The following is a 20,310-nucleotide window of genomic DNA, read 5'->3' as shown; positions in this document are numbered from 1 at the left end:
CCTGGCCTTGGAAACTTAAACTGTCTACAGATCTCCACCACTACTTTATGAAGCCAATAACATTTTCTGAATTGGCAGTTATTTTTCCAGAAGTTTTTGTTACTGACACACTTTTGTTATTTCCCAGAATTCGTGTTTTATGCTGAGTTTAATAAATAACGTCTTTCTCCTTAGGTCCTCTGGGTTTCCTGACGAAGCACAGGCTAAAATCCAAGAATTGCCTTATCTTTGCAACTATAATGCTTAAACCATTTTTCTCCTCTAATTCTTTCAAAACTATGAACCACCTATTGCGTCCCAGGGAGAAGCCGAGAGAAAATCACAGTGCTGGGTGAAAACAAGGCACACTGAGACGAAAGAGCCCTGTGCGGCAAGGAAACCCCTTCCCGGGCTTCTCCTGACCCTCCCCACTCACAAGGGCCACTGGAGGTGGAGCGGATACCCACAAAAATGGAGGCGATATTGTATTCCAGAAAATGACACATAAGCCTTGCAGTTTGACCTTATATTATTCATGTCTCTTTATTATTTTGAAATTAAAAATTTTAATTAAAAAATCTCAAAATACATGAGTGCATGTTTGTTGTAAAAATTTCATACGCAAGTATACAAAATAGAAAAGCTGAATTTCTTCCACCCACCTCCCTCAACCCCAGTCCTTTCACAGAGGGAACACAGTAAAAAAGCCTGGGAAAAGCACACAACTTTCCAGACCTCTAGTATTTGAAAATACAGAGTTTCACTGCATGCTATGCATTGTTAAACATTCTGCTTTTCTATTAATATGTCTTAGAGACCACTCATATTACTGCATTGCAGCATTACCTCATTCTTTTTAACACTTGCATAATACTCTAGCATGGACGTGCTGTGATTTATGTAACCAGGCCTCTCTTGATGGCTGGCCGCCAATGCTGCTGCGAACACCCTTTTGTGCACGCCCTGCGCTCACGTGCACAGACTACGTGCACAGATCTGCAACAGAGGCCCACAGGTTGATGTCCCTGTACACGCTCCATTTCCTTTTAAAGCCCACTCTGGGCATGTCTTCCTTTCTTCATTTCACTTTCGATGTAATTAAATGTTGACAGTATGTTTTCTGAACAATATCTTTATCAGAGCAGACAGTAAATCCAGTAAAATGACAGCTCGTATACAATTGTCCATACCTCACAAATCCTCACATTTGCATCTACTTCAGTGCCTGGCATAGCCAAAAAATGTTTGTTGGATAGATAAGGAAAAGCTAACTAGATATGAGAGGTGTGAAATAAAAGTGTTCATAACCCAAAGTTCCTAAAGTTAGAAATTAGGTCTTAAAGTGGTTAGAGAATCAAGATTTAATTTGATCCCAAGTTTTGTATCTTCTATCTAGAAGCTGGGAAACAGTTCATTAAGTTTCTTAGTTTGGGGGGAGTTGCAAGATGAATGAAAATCCTTACTTTACTATTGAAGTCTTCTAAAGGAACTCCATGAAATGAAGGAAGAAAATGTAAGATTAAAGACTAAATAGTAACAGGAAAGATTAAAGCAGGAAGTTACAGGCATATCTGGATTGATCCAGGTTTTACTGAATTACCATACATGCATTTTAATGCAAGAATATACCAAATATACCTACCCTCTGCCCATCCTCTACTGATCGCATTCTTAATGGGCAGCTGGGTAAGCAAAGGAGTAAGGCTTCACTTGGGCTTGGAATGAAGTCCTTCCTCCAGGTGGTGAAGAACATGGCAACTCTGTCCCTGAAGGTCCATAGGCGACATGGCCCAGTTAAGTGCTGGGGGCTCTGAAATGAGCAGATGTAGGGGAAGGTAGGCGTGAGGCTGACCCCGCAGACCACTGCATACAACAGGACGGTGGTTTCGCAGTCCAGGAAACAAACAGGACAAAGTCAGAAGTGGATGACTTTTTGGGTAAAAGGAATAGAGGAAGTATGAATGAATTCATGAATTTGTTGAAAGAAAATGATGTCTCAATTTCCATAAGGATGTTGAAATTTCCTTCTTAAATGTCACAATGAAGGCCCAGGCTTAGTTAATCGTATAACTAACATTTACATCTCTGAATACTCCTAAGCTATCAGTTGACCTTCAGTCAACAAATAGTCATCGAGCACACGAGGCCAGGCCCTGTGCTCAGAACAGAAAGAGCTGTGACTGCCGTGGGAGTTGGCTTTTCCTAACGGTGCCATAAACAAGATAGCCAGTGCAGAGCTTTCCCCGACACCCATTTGTGATGCTGGCCTGGGCCCTCCCCCCCCAGCTTTGGTGGGTCAAGTCACTGTGTTCTCCAGTCCCCACTGACCGGCCTGAGCCCACCTCCTTGCCCTGCTGCCTCAAGCTACCAGAAACACCGGGTACTAACAGTTCTGTAGTAATTGGAAATGGCTAGAAAATGGCCTGTTAGGCAATTGTTTTTCTTGCCTTCTTCCAAAAAGGAAGGATTTCTATCTCAACACTTATATCACAGCCCACCCTGTGGGCACCCTCATGAAAAAGACTTTTAGGAAGGGTGGGGGGGGACTGGGGACAGGACTTGTGTGCCAGTGGGTAGAAAACCGTGTGACCCTTCACACAGGCCTGGCTGAACACAGCCTTTACTATGTTAAATAGCTAGAGTTTAGGACCAGAAAAGAATCTCACCTTTTAAATAGTGAACAAAACAAAAACCCCTCAAACAAAAACACACACCCTGAGTGATAGCAAGCTTTGGCAAGAGAGTATCTAATATTTTTCAGTCAGTTTAGATTATACAATATCAAGCTTATGAATATTAAAAAAATACTCCCAAAGAGTCAAAGGAAAGTCCAGGAAAAGACAACAAAAATTCCTTTTTGTTTGGGTGGAGTACTGTCGTAAAAGATTTTCCCATTGTACAGAAAAGGATGGCTGAGATGGACGCCATGTTGACTTTCACAGAACATGCCTGGTTTTTGTCCAAGGGCAACCTAAAATCAAAGAAAATATTTAGTTTTGTTTGAAGGAAGAAAAGTAAAATACCAAAGGCATTTATTTTAACAAGTTTTTCTTCTGGAAATTAACGAGTTGCTATTCATGCCACAGCTAACGGCTAGGCATCAGCAGCACCACTTTAGGGCTGAAAGGGGTTTTGATTATCTTATAAAGTTGATTCACTGCAGACCAGCCCAGTGACTTCAGGTATATTTGACTCAACAGAGCTGACAGGGAGTTTATGTTGAATTACTCCACAGATGTGAGAAGCATCAGTCAGAAAGAGCACAAAGCTCAGTGTCCTTTCTTTCAATAAGGACATAGGGAAACCTCAGATGAGACTAAGGTGTGTGTTCATTATGGCCTTACATAAGAGAACACACATGTGAGAGACGAGGCTAGTCTGTCCTTACTTAACATCATATGCCTAAACTCACCTCAGGCTTTTCCTTCAGGTGTTTGTGCCCCAGGTTCCTCTGAATCCGGTTTTTGATGCTGTAGATGGAAGCTGTCTAGGTTCTGCATATCTTCCGTAAGACCACTTCTAAGATCCTCATTGTCTTTCAGAAATTCTTTCAGCACTTCCAGTCGATTTGAGATCTGCAAGAGGAAACCATACAATGTACAGCTTAGCTAATTTTATAGCACACTTGTAATTCAGATGAAAAGCTTACTAGCTCCAAGACTGGCTGCTCAGGTGTTCACCAAGAGACAGAAACCTTGGCTACAGGCCTCTCTCCACAGACAGGTTAAGGTTTGAAAACTAAAACCAAAACAAATCCTTTAAACAAAGCATCCTCTACTCAATTAAAACCCCAGATAGCTGGTTATGGGCCACACAAGGGGGTGTTTGCTTGTCTCCTCAAAGTTTTTTGTTTTAAAACTTCCTGCATTTATATGAAAGGACTTTATATATATACATGTACACACACATATCTATCACACATGTATACACATATACACATATATGTATATAAAAACAAAATGAACGCTTTTCATTTTGAGTGTTGTACCCATACATGTATTACTATTAAATATATATACACACATATATGTACATATGGATAGCCATACGCACATATATGCATCCATATACATACAGATATATATGTAGATGTATATAGATATATAGATTTTTTTTTTTTTTTAAAGATTTTATTTTTTCCTTTTTCTCCCCAAAGCCCCCCGGTACATAGTTGTGTATTCTTCGTTGTGGGTTCCTCTAGTTGTGGCATGTGGGACGCTGCCTCAGCGTGGCTTGACGAGCAGTGCCATGTCCGCGCCCAGGATTCGAACCGACGAAACACTGGGCCGCCTGCAGCGGAGCGCGAGACCTTAACCACTCGGCCACGGGGCCAGCCCCTAGATTTTTTTTTTTTTGAGGAAAATTAGCCCTGAGCCAACTACTGCCAATCCTCCTCCCTTTGCCAAGGAAGACCGGCCCCGAGCCAACATCCGCGCCCATCATTCTCCACCCGATACGCGGGATGCCCACCACAGCATGGCTTTTGCTAAGTGGTGCCACGTCCGCACCCGGGACCCGAACCGGCGAACCCTGGGCCGCCGAGAAGAGGAAGGCGCAAACCCAACTGCTGCGCCACCGGGCCGGCCCCTAGATGCATATATATTTAACATGGATGGGTAGAGAATTTGAAATGAGCACAAGGGTACAAGGTAAAAAGTTGGTCCTCTTCCAAACCCTGTCCTCAGTCACCCAGCTCCTCCCCCAAGAGGTGACCACAATGAAGTTTCTCGTATTTCTTCCAGAGATATTCTATGCATTTACATGTGAGCATGTGCATATATTGTATATATGTTTTTAAAAACACAAACGGCAGCACAGTAGACTTTGTTCTTCAAGTGATTTTTTCTATATCAGATCAGAAAGAGTGGCCTCATGTATTTTTGAATGGCCAGATAGTATTTCAGTTATGGATGCTTCATATTTTAACATATTTCAGACTTTCTGCTAAGACAAATACTGCTGCAGTGACTAACCCGGCGCACGTGTCAGTTTGCTAAGTGGTAAGTCCACTTGTAGGATCTGTTTTTAGAAGTGGAATGCAGTTTTAATTCTGATGGAGTTTTTTGTTTTAATTTATTAATAGACTTTGCCAAAACTGCCCTCTATAGAGGCTGCAGCAATTTAAATTCCCACCAGTGACGTTCTTCCCGACATTTTAACCAAGAAAAGCACTCTCAGCCTAGTACTACAGAAGTGTTTTCACGGGGCTCATCCCAGGATACCCTCACCAGTCACTGTGCTTACTGCAAAGATGAGAGTTACTCATATTTTTGGGTGGGGTGAATTTTTTTAATGGGGCACCCCCAACTCCAAGCTGAGTCCAGGTGATCTAAATCTAAAGAAGATGGAGTACCCTACCCCTAGCTGAGAGGCAGATCTTAAACTTTAGAGATGCACGTAGCTGATTCAGATGCAGTAGGTCTAGGGCGGAACCTAAGCAGGCACTCAGGTTGTCGTGATGTCAGGGAATAAAACAGCCAGATGCTGGACGCTGGCTGCCAGGGATGGAAGGGAGGGGAAAGACTGGCTATGGCTTGTGGCCAGGATGAACAGGGAGCAGGGGGGGCCAGGGAGGAGCTGAAGATGACTGGAGGTCTTCAGATAGCTTAGTAAGTAGATGGGGATGTGCCTTTCAGCTGGAGCTGTTCATTACACGGCTGGAAACAAGCCTACAGCTCCTGAAAGATACCTGGGCTTTAAATAATAAACCTGGAAACCATAAAAACGTGAAGTGAAGATTACACCAATGATATTATTCACAGCACACATTAGTAACCATGGGTACTGCACTGGTAGTGCTTACTGCCTGCGCCTGGGGCTCTAGACGCACCCCAGGTCCTTGCTGTGGTTTCCATCAGATGCCCACGACCGCACTGGCTGGGTCTGTGCACCACATACACGCTCCAAGACGGAGTGGGGTCTTCCCTCCCCCTGTTCGGAGACCTTCTCATTTGATGACTTGGGAGCTGTGATCCTCTCTGCTGTCACCTCTTGACCCTCTCTGCTCTTGAAATGTGCTTAATAGGAGCAATTCTGGGGCCAGCCCAGTGGCCAAGCGGCTAAGTTCACGCACTCCACTTCAGTGGCCCAGGTTTCGTCAGTTCAGATCCTGGGCGTGGACATGGCACCACTCATCAGGCCATGCTGAGGTGGCGTCCCACATGCCACAACTAGAAGGACCCACAACTAGAATACAAAACTATGTACTGGGGGCCTTTGGGGAGAGGGAAAAGTAAAAAATTAAAAAAAAAAGAGAAGCAATTATGTTTTAGCTGGGTGGGGAGACAGAGTCAAAAGGAGCTTTTTTTTAAAAAAAATAAGAATGGGGATCGCTTGTGCACGTTTATATGTAAAGGGAGAAGAGGAAGCAGGAATGGAAAAACTGAAAGTACTAGAAAACTTATGGTATATCCAGACAGACCTGGATATTGAAGCCCAGCTTTGTCACTTAACCAGCTGTGTAACTTCGGGCAAGATACTTGACCTCTCTGAGCCTACTTCCATGTATGCAAATAACAGATGATGATACCAACACCACCTAGGATTCTTGTGTGGATTAGAAATCTACTAAAAGCACTTAGCATTGTGTGTGGTACATTCCTTCCCTCCTGCATTCATTTAACAAATGTTTATTGAGAGTCTACTATGTCCCAGGCAAAAGATGCTTAGCACCTCCATCCTCCCAGTCACTTAAGCCAAAACTCTTGCACTTGTCTTTGACGCCTCTCTTTCTCTCACACGCCACACCTGCCCACCTTCTCACCACCTCTGCACTTCCACCCTGGCCCGAACCACCATCTCTCCTACCCAACTGCAGTAGCCTCGTGGCAGGTCTCCTTGCTTTTACCTTTGCCCCCTCCCCTGACAGGGCAACCTCACCCTAGCAGCCGTGTTATTCTGCTGCTCAGAACTCGGCCACAGCTCCCCCCTCAGGAGTAAGAGCCTAGGATCCTCCCAATGGTTCACAAGGCACAATATGACCTGCTTCCTCCACCTCCACTTCTCACCTCCCCACCCGCTATTCCTCCCCTCCCCCCCTCCAGCCACCCTGCTCACCTTTTTGCTGTTCCCTCTGCCTGAATGTTCTTCCTCCAGATGTGCACGTGGCTAATCCTCCCCTTCTCCACGAGGACACTCTGACACCCATGCCCACTCTGCCATTCCTGATCCCCCCAGGCTCTGCTCGACACAGCACTTCTCCTCCTTCTAACGCACCACATCCTTTACTTACTACGTTGTCTGTATACTGTCTGTCTCCCCCTACAGGGATCTTTGTTTTGCTCACCGAGGCACATCAAGCTTCTAGAACTGTGCCTGGCACATAGCAGGTGCTCGCTCAGTAAATATTCTGAAATATGAAAAATGAAGTGCCTTTCGCTCCTTGCCCTGACTGCCTCGAATACATTCTGTCACTGCTCCTTCTCCCCAAGCTTCTCCACGGACCTCTGAAAAGGTGGGTCCCTCACCAGGGTTTAAGAAATCAGTAATGATTTTTAAAGGATGCGCAAATTCTTTACACGTTTTTTAGCTACTTATTGCTCTCCATGTTCTCTAGCTAAATTTTTAAGCCCCCAGATCCTAACAGAGCACCAAGGGCTGGTGGGATGATGTGAAGGGCTCTTGGGTGGCAGCTGAATTGGCCTGCAGACGGGCCCATGGTGGACACACTCCACCCGTGTCCCGAGGGGGCTGAGCAGCTGCTGTTCCCATTGGCTCCGAGGCAGAACGCAGTTTACAATCACAGTTATATGTGCATAGTGTACTTTAATGGGAGCCCCTTTTTATAATGTTATATTGATATATTAAGGCTTGTCAGTGGAACAGAAAAGAATGGAGATGATAAGCTCTCTCTGCGATGCGCTCCTTGGCCTCCCAAGCTCCGCGATGCATTTGCAGGAACTGTCACACTAAATTACCAGCATTAACCATTTTTTCCCAACTTGGCGTTCCAACCCTAGCCCTACTGTTTTAATGAATACCAGAAACAGGTCTTGTTAAACATTTGAAAAAAAGGTCTCATGGCCATAATATAATCACTGTATTTCTTGATTTCTAGATGCATATCTTAACATCTCAAATGAGAATGCATCTTACCATTGATAGTGTCTTACAATAAACTGGCAAGTTCTTCTTTCTTAGAAGTAACTGAATTAATGGTGTGTCTTACAACTGATGGCATTTTAGACTCACTGAAATTCAGTTTATTGACTCTTCTGACTCTGGAGGCTAACCCTAAAGAACATGGATAACCATATACGGTATTGAACTTTCAAAAGAGGTCAGTTCCACACACCATGGCAAGCCAACCTTCACTTCTTAAGAAATAACATGCCAATCAATCTGAACTTACATTTTGATCAATTGAAATATCAAGAGAAATGCCATGGTCTACTGAACAGAAAGCATGAAAGATGAGCATTTATCAACTCTGTCTAGAGACTTTGGGACCCAGAGGACAAGCCAATTAACCTCAATTTGCTCTCTGTAAAAGAGAGATAATGAGAGAGTGAAATTTACAGTTGCTAGCTCTTCGGTGATACAAGATCTGCAGCATGGCATGTGGAAAGGCACAGGACCAGAGCGGGGAGACCGCCGGGCCAGTTCTCACAGCCCAGCGTGTCGCCTTGCATCTTTGCATCCATCAGTGCCTCCTGCTCCTTGGGGTCACTGCCTCATGTGAAAAGTGGGGGATATGATGATTGTCAGGTTCTCTTCCAGCTCCCAACTTACACGGACTCCTGGCTTGAGTGTGTTGCTACTAATGCATTTTGCTCTTTGTTACACAAATAGGAAAAGATCTGCAGCGCCCTCAAGAGAGAAGAGAGAACTACTGACAACTCAGGGGCCTGGAGCCTGATCCTCTGGTTAAGACTTTTTCTGTTCTGCTTCTGAAAGCAGCAGCAGGAGAACTGCGGCTGGCTCCAATGGCATTTTAAAATAAAGCAAGATGAAACACATGGATTCAGATAATAGAAGATTTAACATTCTTATTCATCATTTTAAATTCCTATTGTGTGCCAGGACGGGCACCCCCAATAACCAGTGGTACCCAGTCCCTGTGCTAAAGGAGTCTCACCATGCTGAATAAGGCATCTGGGTCAAGGTCAGAACAGTTAATATGGACCAGTAAGGAGCATGGCTTAATGAATGAAATACACACTTCGTATTACATAAACACTCTCCCTGTGTATTTAGTGAAGTAATCAGCAAAACTACTTTGCTCGGACAAGGTGGAATGGAGAGGTAAAATGATTTGTTCAAGATCCCCTGGTGATCTAGAATTGTAATCCAGCAAGTGCTGGAGTATTTCTGAATCTTCCTAGAATACAATTCTACTACTGTTGGTTTTTTTTAATACCTTGCATGTAACAAAGGGGAATCGTTTCTCCTGCACTCCCTATCAAGACTTAAAACCATCATTAGCCTGCAGTGTCCTAAGCTAGAAACCTGTTGATCCTTTAACTGCCCCCACCCCTTCTCCACCTCCTTCCAGCCCCATGCCACCTCCAAGTAATCTAAGCAGCCACTAGGAGCCATCAGCTCTGCCCAAGCAGTGCCTCCAGAATCCGGCTCCTCCCCACATCTAGTTTCTGTCCTCTTTCTCTCACCCTCACACAACCCCAAGAGCCTCCTGGCTAGTCTCCAACTCCCAACTGGCGGAAGAGTGACCTTGCTAAAAGCCACCATCTGATCCAATGCATCTACTCTTTCTTCTTAAAAACCTCTGTCTGCCCCCTGCTGCTTTTCAGGAATAAGGTCCAAACGCCTTGGTGTGGCATGGAAAAGCTTTCAACATACAGCTTCAACCTACCCGACCACCCTCACCTCTGACCCACCTCCTATGCCTGCGCAGGCCCAGGCTATTCTTTCTGCCTTTCCCAGTGCTGTTCCTTCTGTGAAGAACGCCCTTCTCCTCTTGCCAATTTGCCAAACTCTTAGTGAATTCTTAGTCCCAACTCAACAGCGCCTTCTCAGCGAGGCCTTCTTTTGCAGCCGGCTCTGGCCTGCAGAGAGCCCTCAGGGCCTTTTGTTGAGGGCTCCGTGGCAGCCCTTCTCGTGCTGCTCCACTTTGAGGCACATCCTCAGCATTTAAATGCTTGCTGAGGGAAAATATTTAAGGGTAATAGTAATTTGTGCCAAAAGAATATTCACTTCTGGAAATTATCTGACTATAAATCAGAAACATAACTGGCAATATGTTAAAATGAGCCACTTTTCCTCCCTGGCACCCCTCTTCGTTTTGTTTACTCACACAGAGGATGTAATATTTTTTACCTCTTCAGGCAACACTTCTTGTTCTTTTGCTTGAAGATACATCTCTTGCAGTTTTTCCTTTAGTAATTCCATTTCTATTTCATTTATTTGGTTCTCACTCAGGTAAACTCCTGTTTCATAGTTACATCCATCTCGTTCATCTTCCTCGGGAATGTGAACAGCCCAGTCAGACGTCAGCAGCTGTTGGATTACCAAACAAATATATGAACCGATTGAATGGAAAAGATATTCTATTGGATTACTCAAAGAATTTATAATTCGGGGCCGGCCTGGTGGCGCAGTGGTTAAGTTTGTACGCTACGCTTTGGCAGCTCGGGATTCACCAGTTTGGATCCTGAGTGCGGACCTATGCACCGCTTATCAAGCCATGCTGTGGCAGGCATTCCATATATAAACTAGAGGAAGATGGGCATGGATGTTAGCTCAGGGCCAATCTTGCTCAGCAGCAGCAGAAGAAGAATTTATAATTCAACATCATTGAGTGGATCCATTGTAATAACACCCTGTGACCACAGAAAAGCTCTTCAGCCTAGCACAATTCTAGATTTCATATCAACATTTCTTCCCCTACTTACACTCTAAAATTTCACTTAAATTGAATAAACTTCAAATTCTAAATGAGTGACTGTGTTTTTGTTCCCCCTTAGTTCTTTATGCCAGAACTGTTAAATATGATTTTTACCTGTTCTATTCTGGAGTATACGGCCACAATCTCTGGGATATTCGTGAATTCATTCAGGAAATTTCGGATTTTCATCTGAAAATCTCGAAGCCACACAGAAGACACTTTCATCTCTGAAGAGTGCATGATCTCATTACGACACTTAATCACCTAGGAAAGACAAAAAGGATAAAAGGCTCCAAAGTCAAACAATAGGGTAAAGTGAGATTTTGTAGTTCCAAAGAGAAAGTGCAGAAAGGCTCTTATTAATTACCAAATCCACAAGTGGGGCCCGTGGGTGCTGTCAAGGCTCAAAGATATGTTCAACCCCCTGCCGCTTGAATACTAAATTAATCAGGGTAAGAAATACAAGCAAGCGTCCAACTACCCTTAGCCCTTGACATTGAGTGACTGGCTGGATATCTCTCACCCAATCCCCCAGAATCCCTTGACTGAAAACTACCCGCCAAAGAATAAGAGTAGTGGCCACTGGCCTGGGTGAACCCAAAGGCTGAAGCAGACAATGCAAAAACCTTTAAAATGTTGTTGGAGCTCCAGGAAGCTGGGCCAAGGGAGTTTTTGGATGTGAAAACCATGATGAAAAGAAAATCAACTTTCGCCTACATTTTATGACAAATAATTCTGTCTAATCATATATTAATATATAATTCATGTAAAGTCTTCCCCATTTTTGGTTAAAAGATATCAAAGTACTGTGATAGTTTTTGTCTCTGCTGATGTCATAAAGGATTCTCCATCCTTTCAGCTGTTGGCGTGCTAGCAAAATAGACATGTATTTCCTCTACATATAAATAATCCGGGGATGCTATACACTCTTTTCAATGACCCAATGAGCAATAAATGTGTAAGAGCTGTTCTCTGGTGAAGCAGGCGAAGCCTAAATCTCCCAGAGGAAATCTGACAAGCATAGCGATCTATTCTGACCTTGTTTATCCATTAGTGTTTGTATTTTCTTCAGTTCTATGTAACTTGATCTCTCAACTGTTTAGCCAATGAGACTCAAAGGGCAGGATTCAAATGCTAGCATACAACAGACAGAAGGATGCACTGCTCTGTATCTTTTTTTTAACATGGAAAATTACTTTACTTCTGTTTATGGCAGAACAGGGAAGAGAAATCTGAGGTTCATCTATTTTAGCAGCAAAAGTACAACAGCAGGCTGTTGGGAAACTTCAATTCGCACGGGGGTTCTTGGACATCATGGAAGGTGCACCTGATGTGAGCCCCGCTAGCCTGCTTAGCGATGCCAACTTTGAACCAAAGCCTAACTTTCTGTGCACACCACTGTTCTGGGGAGAAACTGTGAGCTATGTCTGCACCGCCCACTTAGCATCCCAGGGTGTTTCTTGGCTGGTCTTCACGGTACCGACCTGACTCTCACTGTATGGTTTTAAATCTGACAGCTCTTACCTCTGTGACTTTCTTCCGATCAACCATGAAGTGATCACAGGAGTTGATGAGACTTAGAAGAGCAACTGCATCACATTCCTCGGGGCCTGTTTTGTCTGCCAGTCCTCGGGGCATGAAGGCCTGTAGTAGGGGAGGCACAAGGGGCATCAGTCTCCTCCAACTCCAGGAGTAGGTGGGGCAAAGGTTATTGGCTTGTTTCCCAAATGGTGACTGAAATTCTCTTACTGAGGTTTCAAGTTAGAGCCTCGTGAGTCCAAAACACAAGTCAGGAAACTGTGACAGCTGAGCCTCGGCCAAGGACAATAACTGAAGAGTGGCTCTATCTGTCCCTCTGCTATTAGAGACCACTGACATAACTGGTTTTCTGTCCTTTCTTAAGGACATAAGAGCAGGAAGCATGGGTAGCATGCACTTTTTTTCTTTTCCTTACTGAAGTTTCAGTGGCTGAGTTGTTAAAGAAGAGTTAAAATTTAAAAATAATAGTTACTCCAAAGTGGACACTTTAAAATGACTTGAGAAAGTTACGTATGGTAGTATAAAGTTAAGAGTCTGGACTGGTTCAAATCCCAGCTCTGCCACTTGCCAACTGCGAGACTTTGGGCAAGTTATTTATCCTCAGATTCCTCACCAGTAAATGGAGGATAACTGTCCTCATTGACCTCAAAGGATGTTCCGAGAATTCAATGAGTTAATGCGGGTAAAGCACTTGAACGGTGCCTGGCACATGCTAACAAACAGCCCAGAAATGTTGGCAAGCATGTTGATGGTGCAAGGTGAGCAGGACCTACAAAGGAGTTACAGATGGACCCCCAGGTTTGAGATACTAGATACACCAGAAGGGCCTTATTCTAGCATGATCTTGCCGTTTGTAGGCTTTTAGGGCATGGACCCCAAAAATGGTGTTATAGCAAGGCCTGGGCATATTTCTTTCTTGAAATATTTCCGAATTTACTTCTGAATGCAACGATTTTAACAAGCTAAGAAGCCAAGAGTACCTTCCTGCCAAGGGACTAGAAAAGAGGACTATGAAAAACTCCTCACAATAAGAACTCTGGATAGAGACTTGCTCCCTTGAAAACACGTTTCAGTAGGCAAGCAGCCACAATGCCTCCTCGAGTCCCTCTCGTGCTGGTATTTCAGAGACTTGTGGTAGTTGCCGACACGCCCCAAGGAGAGGCAGGGCTGTCTTCCTGATGGCGGTGGAATGCTGCACCCGAACCTCACGTCATTCAGCATTTTATATACACTGAATGGCCCCTATCAAAAGGTACAGCAGCCGTACTATCACTGTCTTTCTACGTCTTAACAGCCAGGGACAGGCCGACCCTCTGAAAGAAGCCTATTATGGACGCTACAGATGTTAAAAAGACGTTAACTAACATGCCACACTAATCCAATAAAACAGAAGAAAAGAAAGGTCGCTTACTTCACCTGTGGCTGAGAAGAAAATCCAAAGTTACAGGGGCCTCAAAACCAAGCATAGGTTTGCTTTCCATTGTAACGTATGTCCTGTCTGGCATCTTCTCACTGATAGAAACCTGTCTCTTCCACGTTCAAGTTTCATTCTAGTACTTACTCCCCTTCTTCAGAACTAGACGGCGACAGGGAGGGAGGCTCTGCTGCCTCCTTGCCACGGAAAGCTATTTCTGAAAACTGTACCACTTCCACCGTGTTCCATATGGTAAACACACAGTGGAGAGCAACACACCCGACTGCCTCACACTACCCTCTACCGTTTCTTCACTGAGTAGTAGGAGACAAGGCTGGAGAAGCAAACAGGGGCCAGATCATGCTGGGCCTTACTGGCTCTGGAAAGGAGTTTGGAGTTTCTTCCAAGGACATCAGGAAGCCATCCAAGGGTTTTAGGCAAGGGAAGAAAATGGTCCAATTCCCACTTGAAGACCACCCTGCTGTGTGAACAGACCAGAGGGGACCAGAGCCGCAGAGGCGGGAGGTGGCTGCAGCCGGAGGCCAGGCAGGAGACGGTGAGAGTTGTGATGCGCAGATGGAGAGAAGGAAGAGCCCAAAAATATTTTGCAGGTACAAACAAACAGGGTAGTGAGAGGGGAAGAGATGCAACAAGAATTACTGTGGGTGGCTGGTGGTGGGGCATGGGCGCAGTTTTCGTGGGGAGAGATGCACTGAGTCCTGCTTGAGAAGCATTACACTAAGTGAAATAAGTCTGAGAGAAAAATACCTCACTCACATGTGGAACCTAAAACAAAACAAAACAAAACAAAACATCGAGCTCACAGATACAGAGAATAGTCGCCAGAGGCAGGGGGTGGGGGGTGGACAAAATGGGTGGAGGAGGTCAAGAAGTACAAACTTCCAGTTATAAATAGGTCGTGGGGATGTGATGTACAGCATGGCGACTGCAGTTAACAATATTGTATCACATATTTGAAAGTTGCTAAGAGAGTAAATCTTAAAAGTCCTTATCACAAGAAAGAAAAACTTTTGTAACCATGTATGGTGACCAGTGTTAACTAGACTTATTGTGATCATTTCACACTAATCATTAGGTTGTACACCTGAAACATAATGTTATATGCTAATTATACCTCAATAGAAATTTTTTTTAAAGTGTACAGTTTAGTGGTTTTTAGTATATTCATTGAGTTGTGCAAACATTATCATAGTTGATGTTGGAACATCTTCACCACCCCAAAAAGAAACCCTCTACCCATTAGCTATTACCCGCTTTGTTCCCCAGGCCCTGGCAACCACTAATCTATTTTTTGTCTATAGAGATTTGCCTATTCTGGACATTCCATGTAAATGGAATCATACAATATACGACTGGCTTCTTTCACTTAGCATAACATTTTCAAGGTTCAGCCAATGCTCTGGCACAGTCAGTACTTCACCCCTTTTTATGGCTGAATAACATTCCACTGTGTGGATAGACCACATTTTGCTTATCCATTCAGCAGCTGATGGACATTTGTGTTGTTTCTACCTTTTGACTGTTGTGAATAACGCTATTATGAACATTTGTGCACAGGTTTTTGTGCGGACGTATGTTTTCATTTCATTGGGTATATACCTAGGAGTAGAATTGCTAGGTCATATAGTAACTCTGTTTAATCTTTTACTTCTTAAAAATTAAATAAACCGAGGCAATATTAAAGCTATTTGGATGGTGACGGAAATAAGCTGGGAGGGAGGAAGAGTGGCTAACTGAAGACTCAAAGTCCTTGGCAGGTGGGAAGGGACAAGGTCCAACACACAAGGGGAGGGACGGAGTGATAAGAGGAGAGACGCCCTTCCTCCTCTGTAGCAGAAGGAAGAATATGGTGCACATGAAGGCAGGTTGGTGGGTCTGCTAAAGAGACAAGGCAGCACGTACATGGGGGCATTCAACTCCAAGAAGTGGGAGCCAGGTTAGCAGCTGGGAGTGAGGGTAGAGGAACAGGAGCCTATGGAAAGACATGGCCAGACCGTTAGGGCTCGTGATCATGAACTGAAAGTGAAACCAGTCAGCTCCCTTGTGAGAGTCTTCCCCCGAGTAGAAGCAGATGATGGTGCCATCAGGGCTGGAGTTGGGCCAGGCAAGTTCACGGAAAGGAGAAAAAAGGCCAAAATGACTGCAAGGGACTGATGAGAATGATGGACCATGGAATCTGGGCTGGCTAAGGAGACAAAGGGAGCCAGAAGGGCAGAAGTTGCTGAGTATTGGGAAAGCAGTGGAAGCCTCAAAGATGTGGAAGTGAGGGGCCGGCCCAGTGGCCAAGTAGTTAAGTTCGCACACTCTGCTTGGGTGGCCCAGGGTTTCGCCAGTTCAAATCCTGGGCACAGACATGGAGCTACTTGTCAGGCCATGCTGAGGCGGCATCCAACATGCCACAACTAGAAGGACCCACAACTAAAATATACAACTATGTACCAGGGGACTTTGGGAGAAAAAGGAAAAATAAAATCTTTAAAAAAAAAAAAAAAGATGTGGAAGCTGGGCAAGGGGTGGGGCGAGGGTGTTTGAATAAGTGCACCAAGGGCAAGCAAGCAAGATGTTGGACACTGCGACTTCCTGTGCTGACACGGTCCAGGTGTGAGCATGCAAGTGGGAGGCTGAGGTGGAGTGGACCAGAAGATGCTAGAGCAGGGAGCCCAGGAACTGAGAGGATGGGAGGTGGACTAGGTCTGCAGGTGACAGCAATGAAGAGGGTGAAAGGGTGGCATGGGCTTCAAGAGGATTCTGAGGGTATGAAAGCAGCAACAGAGACCAAACAAGTGAGGGACAGTCACAGAAAAGGGTAGAGTTTTGTTTTTTTCTTTTCTAAGTAAAGACAGAAGTTGGCAATGAAAAAAAAACCCGGGAGGGTGTAGATATGGTGGGTTTACTGGTCCATGACAGCCAAAAGTCTGGGGTCCACTGATACAGTCCAACTTCCTCATTTGAAGTTAGGGAACAGAGGCTGGCCCAATGTCACACCACAGAAGCTGCCTGTGGCTAACTAGCATGCAGACTGACTGACTCCCAAAGTTAATTTGTGTTAGGAGGCCCCTTTGACTGCCCCTCCTCACCCCCTACTGACCTTCTGGCAAACACGAAAAAGTTACAATTCTGGGCCCCGGCCCCGTGACTGAGTGGTTAAAGTTCTGCATTCCACTTAGGCGGTCTGGGTTCACAGGTTCAGATCCCAGACACAGACCTATTCCATTTACCAGCCATGCTGTGGAGGTGTTCCACACACCGAAAAAAAAAAACAAAAAAAAACGGAGGAAGACTGGCACAGATGTTAGCTCAGGACTAGTCTTCCTCAGGCAAAAAAAGAGGAGGATTGGCAAAAGATGTTAGCTCAGGGAGACTCTTCCTTAGCAAAGAAAAAAAAAAAAGTTAAAATTCCGCAATCAGCCCAGCTAGTAAGTCAAATTGCCAAGACCTGAAAACAGGCCTAACAGTCTCCTTCTGGCTGCCTACCCCACCCCCACCTCCCCAAAGTTGTATCCCCTCGCTGAGTACTTAAGGTCCTTTCTATTTTTTTTTTAAAGATTTTTATTTTTTTTCCTTTCTCTCCCCAAAGCCCCCCAGTACATAGTTGTATATTCTTCGTTGTGGGTCCGTCTAGTTGTGGCATGTGACGGGACGCTGCCTCAGTGTGGTTTGATGAGCAGTGCCATGTCCGCGCCCAGGATTCGAACCAGCGAAACACTGAGCCACCTGCAGCGGAGCGCGCGAACTTAACCACTCGGCCACGGGGCCAGCCCCAAGGTCCCTTCTATTTTAGCCCTAACTTCTCTTGGTTTCTCTGCCATCCTCATGGCACCCTATACTCAAAATGAGCTACCCTCAAAAACGCCTCACATGCTTCCCCCTCTGTGCCCGTGCTCGCGATGCTCGCTCTACATCTTGCCCCAGCATCTCCTTGTTGAAACCTTTGCTATCTAAGCAGGAGTAGCTAACTCAAATGCCTGCAGGAGGCAGCCAGGTAGAAGAAAGCTTCCACTTACTTCACTAAGCTGACTTGGGTCCAAGATAACAGCCCTGAACCTCCTAGATCAAAGACCCAATCTCTCTCTCTGCATCTGTCTCTGAGGCCCAGGCTTCCACACAGAGTCCACAGACGCCCAGGGCTCCAGCTGACCCCTACCTGGTGAGTCACCTCTTCCTACCCTCTCGACCGCAGGTGCTTACCTTGGCTACCTCCCAGGCGTCGACGGGCCAGCGGCCCGGCCGGCAGTTTCCCCAGTAGACGTCTCCATTTCTGTTGGTATGATGTTTCAAAATTTCCTGTTTCCACGCTGCACACACCTGACACTGAGGCTGAAACTACAAGGGGCGGCGGTGAGGAGGGGCCCCGAAGGGAGGGGCGCGTCTGGGTATCCCAGCCCCGGGCACTGCAGTCGGCCGCGCCCCAGGGAGGGCACGGGACACTGCGCTCGCGAACGGGGTGGGGGACGGGGATGGGGTGGAGGGCGGTGGCCGGGGCCCCGGTCCAGGTGCTCACCTGGCGGGCGCGCGGGCTGCACCGCGAGCCGCTGCGGCAGGCGGCTTGGGGGCCCAGGCCGGGGGCGGCGGCGAGCAGCGTGCGGTGGAAGGCGAGCACCTCTCGGCCGACGAAGCCCTGCAGGCAGCCGCGCAGCAGCAGCAGGCAGTGGCCCGCCTTCACCCAGTTCTTGTACTCGGCGCAGTTGAGGCGCGCGGCCAGCTCGGACGGCACCATGGCCCGATGGGGCGCCAGAGGATACAGGGAGAGGGGCGGGGCGGGCGGCAGCGCGCAGGCGCAGAAGCCTGGACGGAGCCGTCAGCGGGGCCCCGCCCGGAGGCCGCCCCCACGCGCAGGGCGGGGCTGGTACAGCGCGCCGCGCGGCGTCCTCGAGCCCCAGGGCGGGGCCCTCTGGCTTCCTCGGCACATCGGCCCCACCCCAGCCTTAGGTGACAACAGACCGGGGAGTACTTGCCCGGTGTTTGCCCAGAAAGCCTCTACCTGAAACTCTCACACTCCCTTCTCTGTTCCCCCCATCTGAGACCCCGCTGGCCCCCGATTCGACTCCCTCTCTAGATGTCCGTGAAACACAGGTGCTCAAGGCACACTTCTTGAACTACATGTGTTCCTTGCATTATACAGTTCTATAAAATTTACTTAACTGGCTCCTAAACCCACAGATTGGCTGTAGTGAATAGGGGCATTAGTGAAATGTGTGTCGCGCAAAATAGCACCTGTGGTGTGCCAAGGTGAGAAAAAGCTCAAAAATATCTGCCATTGGGCCACCTAGCAGAGGCAAACAGGACCACGCATCACCTGGACTCTGGAGAGCTGTACCGCTTCCAGCGGGAGAATGGCTTCTTCCGCGATGGTCCTGAAGCATCGAGCTTAGATGATGACTATTTAGTACTCTTGGTTATCTGATAATTAGCGCTCCTTGCATAAGGCAGTCTTAGTTAAATGCCAAGTGGCAGGAGGGTCAGAAGGCAATGGATCGTCAACTCCAAATGACAAGAAGTCATGTCAGTTATAGTTGCTTTTATTGAGCTTCTTGAGCTTGGAAAAAAAGTTAAAATTTACGTGTAGTCAAAAGGCTTTGAGGGAAGAGTCTAAACGTTGAAGTCTTCCCCTGACTCCGTGGCTCACAGCAAAGTGGCGCAGTGTTTAGGAGCGCTAGCTCTGGACTCAAACTGCCCCTTCTTAGCTGTCTGATCTTAGGCAAACTTAATTTGATCTTAGCAAATTACTTCATTTCTCTGGACCTCGGTTTCCTCATCTGTAAAAGGATGACTATTAATATTCTTTAATATTAATACCTAGCCCAATGGGTTGTTGTGAGGATTAAAAACACATTGAAATACTTAGAACAGTGCCTGGTAATAGTAAGCTCTCAGTAAATATTAGCTATTATTTTATATTGACCTAAATGTGCCCTTTCATCAATCAGTCATATTCTGGGCAAAGGTATTTTAACAAATCACCAGCCACTTGGAAGTGGAGGCAATTTATAGAAAATTGTGAGCAGATCACGGTCTCCTGGAGTTGCATAGCACAATGCTGGCTGGCCTCGGCTAATTTTTTCTTAATAACCTCAGTACTCAATCCATCCTAAGTAAATTTCAAATCATTCCCTTAGACACACTATCCACTCCCATCAAACCAAATGAAAAAGAAAATTCCACAAGAAACAATGAAATATACATTAACATTTTCCCTTTCTGTCCCTTAAGTTCCCTGAACATAAATTCTCTTAAAATCTTCTGTATATTGATTTTATATGAAGAACATTTGGATGATAAATAAATATTAAAGTGAAATGTAATAGGTATTTCTTTGGGGGAAAAATCATGAAAGAAAGGAACAACTTTTTAAGTTGGAATTGGATCTAAATTTAGAGCAGCAAAATTATACCTCTTGAAGTTATCAAATTAACCATGGTCCAAAGAATGCCTAATAAACTGTTAGTATCCTGTGGCTGAACAGGTTACTGTGTTAACTGCAACATAGTAAAGCTATTAGTGGTATTTATATTCA

At 45.6% G+C, this 20,310-nt stretch overlaps 1 protein-coding gene across 1 annotated transcript; it reads right to left on the bottom strand.

Moving 5' to 3' along the window:
• Positions 1-492: 492 nt before the first annotated feature.
• Positions 493-18,637, bottom strand: CXHXorf38 (chromosome X CXorf38 homolog). The gene is made up of 7 exons (XM_044763012.2): positions 18,298-18,637; positions 17,985-18,119; positions 12,347-12,466; positions 10,937-11,086; positions 10,255-10,434; positions 3,392-3,554; positions 493-2,950 (listed from the first exon to the last, which is right to left on the bottom strand). Exons 1-6 carry the CDS (start codon positions 18,511-18,513, stop codon positions 3,393-3,395), a joined length of 963 nt encoding a protein of 320 aa, XP_044618947.1. The 5' UTR covers positions 18,514-18,637; the 3' UTR covers positions 493-2,950; position 3,392.
• Between the last annotated feature and the right edge of the window lie 1,673 nt (positions 18,638-20,310).

This window comes from Equus asinus, chromosome X (assembly GCF_041296235.1).
Source record: "Equus asinus isolate D_3611 breed Donkey chromosome X, EquAss-T2T_v2, whole genome shotgun sequence".
NCBI classification, from domain to species: Eukaryota; Metazoa; Chordata; class Mammalia; order Perissodactyla; family Equidae; genus Equus; species Equus asinus.
Note: the sequence above shows the minus strand (reverse complement) of the source record. Positions and strands in the feature narration are given on the sequence as shown.

Excerpts from the sequence above, each read along its gene's own strand:
- CXHXorf38 (XM_044763012.2), bottom strand. The coding sequence starts at position 18,513 with ATGGTGCCGTCCGAGCTGGCCGCGCGCCTCAACTGCGCCGAGTACAAG. Across the intron at positions 12,467-17,984 it reads ACGCCTGGGAGGTAGCCAAG|GCCTTCATGCCCCGAGGACT; the intron begins GTAAGCACCTGC and ends CCCCTACTACAG. Across the intron at positions 3,555-10,254 it reads AAGAAGTGTTGCCTGAAGAG|ATCTCAAATCGACTGGAAGT; the intron begins GTAAAAAATATT and ends TTCCTCTTGCAG.